At 42.8% G+C, this 10,000-nt stretch overlaps 1 protein-coding gene across 5 annotated transcripts in view; it reads left to right on the forward strand.

Annotated features, from left to right (window-relative positions):
- agap1 (ArfGAP with GTPase domain, ankyrin repeat and PH domain 1) overlaps positions 1-10,000 on the forward strand; it is a 112,609-nt gene that overhangs the window by 67,106 nt on the left and 35,503 nt on the right. For all 5 annotated transcript variants that reach the window (XM_061779828.1, XM_061779822.1, XM_061779837.1 and 2 more), the window contains 2 exons: positions 601-769; positions 6,185-6,355. In XM_061779828.1, coding sequence (XP_061635812.1) covers positions 601-769; positions 6,185-6,355 — 340 coding nt within the window. The remainder of the gene's footprint in view (positions 1-600; positions 770-6,184; positions 6,356-10,000) is intronic.

The following is a 10,000-nucleotide window of genomic DNA, read 5'->3' on the forward strand; positions in this document are numbered from 1 at the left end:
CACTTGGCTTTGAATTGGCCTTTTGTCAGCCTGAACAAGAAAGGAAGTGTGTGTGTGCGTGTGAGGATTAAAGGTTTAAAGCAGTCAAAGCACCACAGAATTACGTGCATGTGCACACAAGTTAGAAGTGGTTCAATTAATGAGCTTCGAGAAAACTGAGAAAATGTGTCTCAGGACATACATCTTAATGCAAATGTTTTATTGAATACATTTTACAAATCATTTGGTCAACATGGTCATTGTTGAGAGATGAACCTGTTGAAGCAGACAGCACTTGTGCCTTGTTCCTCATCTCCACCAAGCTCCCATAATGCCCACCCTCCTCGCTGGGGATCTGAGGGTGCATTTAAGAAGTGCCCCTCGTTGATCTAAAACGTTTGTGCCTACATCAGAGCAGGTATCATGATTAATGGCATCAGTCCACTTTACAGTCTGGAGTCCACTTGAGACAATCTAAAGGGATTAGTGCCTCTTTGTTTGCCCCTTCCTCCAGCTGTTAATGAGCATCTTCTTTGTTTTTGGTTACATTTATAGCACCGGGCATTTAAATACAAATTTAGGTGTCAATGTAGTTGTTTTTTTTTGTAATCCTCCTCTCAGGACTACATGCAGAATGTCCACGGTAAAGAGATCGACCTGCTCAGGACCACGGTCAAGGTACCAGGTAAACGGCCGCCGCGAGCCGTGTCCACCTGCGCCGTCATGCCCAGCCCCAAAACCAACGGCCTGACGAAGGACATGACCAGCCTGCAGCTGGGACACACTCCAGGTGAGGGGGACAATTTGCAGTTTGACAAAAGTAATTTGGCATCGTAAACAATCAACATTTTAATTTCTCTGGAATCAGTAAAGGTGATTAGAATGAAATGAAGCAGGAATTGAGGCCGAGAATGCTGATTAGCACCTGACAAAAGACGTCGTAAAAGAGATGCGTCTGTTTGTTACACGTACACATTCAGGAAGCCGAGTTAATAGCATGACTATTCAGTGAGGCATCCTCATGTATGAATTATTTTCATGAATATTAATGTAATCAGAGACAATCCACTCTTCCAGCACCAAGAAATAAACTACGATCATGTGAGGAAGGAGGTATATGGATGGGATGGGATGGGATGGTGGGGTGGTGATGGACTATAAGGGAGACTGGGAGGTCAGGAGGAATGACCAAGAGTTGAAGGGTCGGGTTACCCAGCTCTAAGCGTGTACTGGGGCGTACACACACACACATGCACACACACGAGTCAATTGTGCCATGCGCTTAACCCAGTAAAGTGAATTCAGATATTTGTTTCTAAATATATTATATATGTTTGAAGACACAGTAATTGCTGAGAACGTGCTGAGTAACTGAGAACAGTTAGTATTGAATTGTTTAGATACAGCATTAAACTTTTTTGCACAATTTCAGTTGTCTAGATTTTTGGGGCCGTGGCAAAAACAAAGCCCAGTAATGGATGCACTTGGTCTTCTGGCATGAGTTGGGCCTCCCTCACTATATAAAAACTTGAGCGCCTTCTCGCATCAATAATTTTCTTGCACAATAGTGAATTACTTAAGTGTCTCTGTTATTTGGACCCACACACAACACAACACGGAGTGAGGCGGTGACGAATCTGGTATATGGCCAAACTACTTCCGCATTCGGTAAATCAGGTAAAGGCACTTCCGCCTCGCTTGGGTGAATGTGGAAGGGGACTATTCAATTCACCACAGAGCCACCAAAGATGACTTTAGACGGTGTTTGGGGTTCTATTCCGTGTTCCGCGTGGTCACGTGACGTTCCGCATATACAGTGGGTACGGAAAGTATTCCGACCCCCTTAAAATTTTCACTCTTTGTTATATTGCAGCCATTTGCTAAAATCATTTAAGTTCATTTTTCCCCTCATTGATGTACACACAGCACCCCACGGAATTGTTGTAATTTTTGCAGATTGATTAAAAAAGAAAAACTGAAATATCACAGAGCCATAGGTATTCAGACCCTTTGCTGTGACACTCATATATTTAACTCGGGTGCTGTCCATTTCTTCTGATCATCCTTGAGATGGTTCTACACCTTCATTGGAGTCCAGCTCTGTTTGATTATACTGATTGGACTTGATTAGGAAAGCGACACACTTGTCTATATATGACCTTACAGCTCACAGTGCATGTCAGAGCAAATGAGAATCATGAGGTCAAATGAACTGCCTGAAGAGCTCAGAGACAGAATTGTGACAAGGCACATATCTGGCCAAGGTTACAAAAACATTTCTGCTGCACTTAAGTTTCCTAAGAGCACAGTGGCCTCCTTAAATGGAACATGTTTGGAACGACCAGAACCCTTCCTAGAGCTGGCCGTCCGGCCAAACTGAGAAATCGAGGGAGAAGAGCCTTGGTGAGAGAGGTAAAGAAGGACCCAAGGATCACTGTGTCTGAGCTCCAGAGATGCAGTCGGGAGGGAGATGGGAGAAAGTTCTCTCCACCAGTCAGGGCTTCATGGCAGAGTGGCCCGACAGAAGCCTCTCCTCAGTGTAAGACACATGAAAGCCCACATGGAGTTTGCTAAAAAACACCTGAAGGACTCCAAGATGGTGAGAAATAAAATTCTCTGGTCTGCTGAGACCAAGATAGAACTTTTTGGCCTGAATTTTAAGCGGTATGTGTGGAGAAAACCAGGCACTGCACATCACCTGTCCAATACAGTCCAACAGTGAAGCATGGTGGTGGTAGCATCATGCTGTGAGGGTGTTTTTCAGCTGCAGGGACAGGACGACTGTTTGCAATCGAAGGAAAGATGAATGCGGCCAAGTACATGAAAACCTTCTCCAGAGTGCTCAGAACCTCAGACTGGGCCGAAGGTTCACCTTTCAACAAGACAATGACCCTAAGCACACAGCTAAAATAACAAAGGAGGGGCTTCAGAACAACTCAGTGACTCTTGACTCTCAACTCTTGAATGGCCAAGCCAGAGCCCTGACTTAAACCCAAATGAGCATCTCTGGAGATACCTGAAAATGGCTGTCCACCAAAGTTCACCATCCAAACCGACAGAACTGGAGAGGAGCTGCAAGGAGGAATGACAGAGGATCCCCAAATCCAGGTGTGAAAAACTTCACATCACTCCCAAAAAGACTCAGGGCTGTGTTAGCTCAAAAGGGTGCTTCTACTAAATACTGAGCAAAGGGTCTGAATACTTACGGCTGTGTGATGTTTCACTTTTTCTTTTTTAATAAATCTGCAAAAAATCCAACAATTCCATTGTTTTTCCTGTCAATATGGGGTGCTGTGTGTACATTAATGCGGAAAATATTTGTACTTAAATGATGCAATATAACGAGTGAAAAATTTAAGGGCGTCTCAATACTTTCCGTATCCACTGTAGCGGATTAGATGACCCCACCGCCAGTCCGCGGCCTCCGGAAGCCTGTTAGCCAGAGAGCGAGCTGGCGGCCAGCGCTTGTCGTCGCGGCATGGAAAAGCCTCACGACAGCTCGGTGGGATGTATTTCAGCCACGGGTGACTTTGAGCAGATATATTTTCGCAGATCACAAAACTTGTCTCTGTCTCGAGGAAAAATGCAATCTTGCTTGAGTTCCCAAGCACTGCTTCGTTCAAGTTGATATTATACCTTATACTGCCATCGTATACCGTTGCACACTAACATTAACACAACACAAAATTATCCTCAATTGTTAATTTAATATGCTTTTATAGGGTTTGCATAATAATTTTGGTTGGAAATGCCCAAAATATCCTTTTTCAATCTATTCTAGTTGGTCTTTTCCACCTGTTATTTTGAGATGGTCAGATCTCATTATTATGTGACATGTAAAGGAGGTTTGCCCTGATTGGATCATTCATCTTGCCCAAATTAAATATGGGAGGCAGCTTGGCTCTGATTGGTCCATATGAGAGCGTCTGCTAGCATCTCGGTAGAAGCTTGGGGCGGCCAAGCATTCGCAGCGACGTCGCGTCCTTCGATGCTACAGACTCGCATCCCTCCCAAGAGTTGGATCGGCGAGTTTTTTATATACACTGAAACGTATTCGCTTCATTTGCACCAAATTATGCTCCTCGGTCCTCTTCAGTGGGCTGTCAGTGTGCGCGCATCCGGCGAAGGTGTGCTGTGAGCGGCCTCGGTCAGCGTTGAGTTTGGGTTTTATCTTCTTCCCATTTTTACTCCTCATTGCAGCCCATCCGCCCCACGACTCTCACGGCTGGTGATGAGTGGCCACGGTGGCCAGTGGGACACCCGTCTCCCATTACTATCATTGTGAAGCACAATTCACTGAGTGTTGTATTGTTGGCCCACTCATAGGAAATGCGAGCTGATAGGGTACGTAGGTGAAAATGAAAAGAGGGGGATATTATGAGGGTAGGCACATCATCCGCTCCCATTCATTCGAATTGAACCTGCCGAGAAGCTTGGGGCAGCCAAGCGTTCATGTGACATTGCGTCCTTCGATGTCTTACTATCATCGTGAAGCACAAGTCATCAAGTGTTAGATTGTTGGGAAGGTGATCTGAAAGGGGATGTGGATGAAAATGAAAAGAGAGGGGATATATTTTGAGTTTATGCTTGTCGTCCGCTCCCATTCATTGGAATTAAACCTGCCGCAATGATCACCACTGGGGAAAATTACTAAGTTTCACAATTTCATTCACTGTTACATAATAAATATATGTATATAGTTAAGTATTGTTATAAAACACAACATATGTATACTTTATAGACTGTATTTTTATGGCTTTGCAGCGGCTGAGACTCGCTCGCTTAATACCCGTGTATTATTGAGTGGGTGGGTACCAACCATGAAGTGGGCAGGTAGTTGAATATTAATTGACAAAACTAGGTCACAATGTCACCGATTTCAAATCCACTCATTTTGCAAGCCTGATTCAGTTTGACTTTTGCAATTTGGCATAGATTTCATATTTAAACCATGTCAGACTAATTTGACCTATGTTATGCATAAAACAGTAGAAACAATGGGATTCTGATGGAAGGGGACCTTTAAAATGGTAGACTAGGACGCTGGGTGCCAGCTGTTCTCAGGACAATCTGCGTTCACACCAAGCCCCCTACCATACAAAAAGCCTTTAATACTACTTCACAAAAGCAAAGGCCTGTTAAATGTCGTCTTCCCAGACTCTTTTTCAAAAGTCTTAGCTCCATGAGCGTTGCAATTAATCAAACAATGAGCTGATTAACCTTGACAGTTAGGCGTATATTAATTTGCACGCAAACTTACCTCCGTGGCTTACTAGCTTCCTTCTGCAACGAAGCATTACAGTGATCGATTATAATAAAAGAAGCCTGCTCATCAGTAGGTGAATGAGGAGCTTTGTGTAACTTGAAGGTGAAAAAGCACTATAGAAGTGAAAGCCCATTTACTCAAATACATCTAACCTATTATCACTCGTTACTGTCTAAAAACATCCAAACTTTCAATGTAGGCGACAATTATGCCACACGGTTTCCCCAGAGTGAGGAAAGAGGCGGCGTTTCACAACACCTCTCAGACATTTAGAGCGTTCAAGAGCGTGAATAGATTTGTTCTCAAGCTATTTTCACCACTTTAAATTGGTTAATATTGCCTAAAAATAACAGATGAAGTGGGGACAGACCAATAGAATCGATTTGTGAAAACATTGATCGTATTGGAACATTTTTATTTTCACTTGACGGGTAGTTTAACACTTTCAGTATAGTCCGCTATGTTTGGCTAGGGTGAAAGTATGATATGTACTCCAGTTCAGTACACTTCCTCTCCAATGGCATGCTTTGAAGAGGTGGGCCATGGACTGGTACCATTGGTCACATGCGTCATATCATCACTGTAATGGCATTTTTGCTAGCCAGTAATTCACGGTAACTGGCACTGTGCATATAACGGTAGTACATTTAATTAATGTGGTGTTTAAAAATAAGTTCACGTTCGGTCATGCACATGCATGCAGCAATGTACGTTTCATATTAATATATGAACTAGTTATTCATGATTACTGCCACCTTGCACAGAAATAAACAACAACTAGTAATAATCCACATTCAGCAAAATTGGAGTAATACAGCATCAAAAAATAAATTCACGGCGCACACAGTCTGATTAATAAACAGAAAAATGTCCTAAAGTTAAGGTATCAAGTTTGTTCATGCAGAGATTTGATCAGAACACTTTTTTCTGTCCTGGCAGGTTCAGTGAGTTGCAGCTCTTCAGTATCTCAGATGGCAAGCGGTGTTAGCCTGGTGTCCTTCAACAGTCGCGGTCCAGACAGCATGGGCGGGCATCAGCGCTCATATTCTGTCTCTAGTGCCGACCAGTGGACCGAGGCCACCATCATCGCCAACTCGGGAATCGGCACTGGTAACCACAACACATTGTGGCCTTAAAGATACATATTAATAATAAGATGCTATCATAGCAAGCTCACAGGGCCTCACAGCTGAGCTTATCATCTACAGTGCTACCTTGACTTATCAGTTTATTTCGTTCATTTATTCATATAGCAAATCAATTTTCCATCCATTTTGTTTTATATAGTTTTTGTCCTCATTGGGGTCGCAGGTGAGTAGTAGATTGTCCAAGCTTACTTTGAGAGGCGGATTATTAATCACCAGCCAATCGCATGGCACATAGACAAACAACCATTCACAGTCACACTTAAGGACAATTTAGTCTTCAATGAAGCTGACATGCATGTTTTTGAAATATGGAAGGACGCTTGACTCCCTGGGGGAAAAAAATGCACGGGCACGAGCAGCACATGAAAACTCCACACATGAAGGCTTGTAGCCCAGATTCGAACCACCTACCTGAGAACTGGCAGATGTGCTAACCACGCTGTCTGTCTGTCTTTGGCGGGTGTTTTTCGTTCCAAAAAGGCCCTACTGTAGCAACTGATCAGTACCCTGCATTTTTGTGGTCGTAGGAATGGAAAATAGGTACTAAAAAAATAGACTTTACACCGATTTTATTGGCCTGATCGGTATCGGCTGATAATTAGCATTTTATGCTGATTGGCTGATCGGCTTTAATGTCATAAGTCGCCGATCAGATTTCCTCCGCAAAAGACATTGACTTCGTGGCACCATCGTGCACAGTATATTTGAATCCACACGCTAGTTTGTTTTTAGCCATGTCGCGTGTCTTTTGACGTAGTATTGAAAATATGTGATGGCCAATAAAGTTATTTAAAAAAAAAAAAAACATGTCGGCGGTGTGGGACAAACAACACGTCTGAGACAGACAACACGTAATGCACGTAATCAGACTACAAGACAAATTAGCTCTTTTACGATTGTACTCGGTTAGACTACTGCAATAAAATCTTGTATTCCAATACCACCGCATCCCGTTTTTTACGATCATTGGGCTTTATCTTGTCAACTCAAATGCGACCGGATACACTCGTTACCGTGGCGACGACAACGAGTGGATCCCGCCGACTGTATTGTACAAAATGGGGGGAAAAAATGTTGGTGGTCACCGGTGCTCAGGACAGGAGAGGACATTCGTTTAAGGCTTGCTTGAGGTATGTTCACGTACTTTTAATACGACACGGCTCGCAAGCAGGCAACAAAAAATGTATGTAGCCTAGAAGGCAAGTGCTAGCACTAATGGTGGTACGTAAACATGCCGCCGTTCTGTCAAATCGTGCTCTAGAGTTTCAATGTGGGTGAAGTAATTTAATTACAATAAAGTAATTTAATTACAGTAAGTTAGCACCCATTATTTCTGTCATGTTGTAATGTTGGTTTGACCTGACTGATTAGAATGCACGATCTGACTAGAGCAGTGATTTCCAACCTTTATGGAGGCAAGGAACATTTTACAATTGAAATATCTCACGGCACACCAACAAACAAAAAGTGGATACATTAATTACTGTATGTACTTCCTGCCATCTAATAGAAGCCTCACTTGTATAAATAGATGAACAAAGATACATTATTTATTGTAAATATAATTTTCTTGAGCAATTAAGTACACAAGTATATACAGTAAATGAACATGTCATTTAAATAGACATATTGCTCCATCTTGTGATCGGATCCGTGATCGGTTATCATTTTTTTAAACTCGCTGGTGGGTGATCATCCCCCAAAATCTTGATCGTGTAAAGCCTACTAAAAAATGTCCCCCTGTACTGCTAAGCAGAGCGTTTACTTCTCTTCACAAGAAACAAGATCAGTCTGTGGTGGCACCCTCTCAGCCTCGCCAACGAGAGCTCAGCAGAGGCCACCACAACTGCTACACTTTCCAGGGCTTCATAATAGCACAATCACCTGCACTTCTCACGTTCTTTGCAGCAATAGTAAGGGCTAATGTTCAGCAAAAAACAAAGACACCTGAAATACGTCCCGCACACAGCAAATGACGTTTCACTATGTGGGAGTAAGCACAACAGAGCGTTCCACGTGGATGCCAAGAAGCATAGTTCGTGAACCCAGACAATATTGTTTTGAAATTTTTGTTTGTAAACCGATTTCTTAGTGAACCGAGGATCCACTAAGAGGTTCCACTTTAATTGATCAATTTTCTATTTTTTTTCACGTCACTGGAACAGTGGCTTATCTGAGGCTTGAACACAAAGCAATACAAACCGACTGATGCAACGGCTCGTGACTCTAAAAACTGGTAAGTTGGAACACTTACCGGTCAAAGCACCGCTATCTGAGTAAATTCAGTTACGAGCTTGGTCACACAACAAATCTAACTCAGAAGTCAAGCTATCGCTCTATATTTTTTTGATCCACCTGCCAGTGTTCTAATACCGGTCATCAAGCTAATGCCCCCCCACCCCCCAAACACACACACACACACACACATACACACTAAAAGCTCAGACTGACATGACGATCATCTTGACTGACACTGACAGTTTTGTCTTAAATGTTGTGCTTCCAGCCATCCACAAATAATATTTAAAGCTGTGAAATGCTTTCAGCGGGGTGCTCAAACGCAAATGAGTGCCTTCTCTTTAATAGGTTTTTTTAGATTTCTTTTTTTCAGATAAATTTTTTTTTTTTAAGAGGCTGTCGAAGTATCTTACCTTCCTGTTGTGACGTGTCTAAAAACTGTTGATCGGGTCGGAAACCTTCAAAGCAAAGTTCCCCGACTGAGTCCGCTCTCCTTTGTGCCTTCTCTTTAACTCTTTCGCTATTTTTTTACTGTGTCTTACTTGTTGCATGAAAGCACGACAACGGTGAGCGCTGGGAAACACTTGTGAGCATGAGCTAATCAAGCATTTCTTTCTCAACCATTGACTTTCTCAGCTGTTATTCTGAAAGCAGATGTAATCAGTCAAAACCTGTGTTTTATGATTAGGGTTGCACAACCCTGGGAAAATTTTCAAAGTTGGAAACTTTCCATGACAATTAATGGGAATTTATGGGAATAAATCAGGAATTTACTAAATTGAAGGTTAAAAGGGAACTTAAATATAGGGGGAAAACTATTTCAGTAGTACAGTAGGGATTTCGTTTGATGCACGTCTCACATCTGAGATGCACAAAATTGAGCAGGGGCAAGTAAAACATAATCAATCTGCATCCATAGATGCACAGACGCACAGCATTGCTGACCTGCGTGTGTGTGTGTGTGGGTTGCTGAAGTACTTCAGCGAATGATTAGCCATTAAAAGTCCTGTCTTGGTGGTAGCCAATCAGAGGCAGAGGATGGTGGGTTATCGTTCCATAAATACAAAGTAGACTTTTTTCCGGACTCGATAGATTTTCATTGTTGTGGTAAAAACCCGCGTGCTGCTCACGACGCAGCGAGCCGCTGGCGGAATGGGTTTGGATCCGTAGTTTCACACAACTGGGAAACTTCAGGGAAAGTTAAGTATTTATTACATTTGCTAGCTCGTGAGCTAATTAGCTTGCGAACTAAGGGGCTAAACAGCTTGCTCTGGCTCACTGGATCGTGGCGACATCGTTGAAAGCAAGCAGTCCCATACTGACCCACACCATCGCCAAAAAAGAAGTTGAGTAAAAGATGGAGAAAGAT

This window comes from Phyllopteryx taeniolatus, chromosome 1 (genome assembly GCF_024500385.1).
Source record: "Phyllopteryx taeniolatus isolate TA_2022b chromosome 1, UOR_Ptae_1.2, whole genome shotgun sequence".
Lineage (NCBI taxonomy): Eukaryota > Metazoa > Chordata > Actinopteri > Syngnathiformes > Syngnathidae > Phyllopteryx > Phyllopteryx taeniolatus.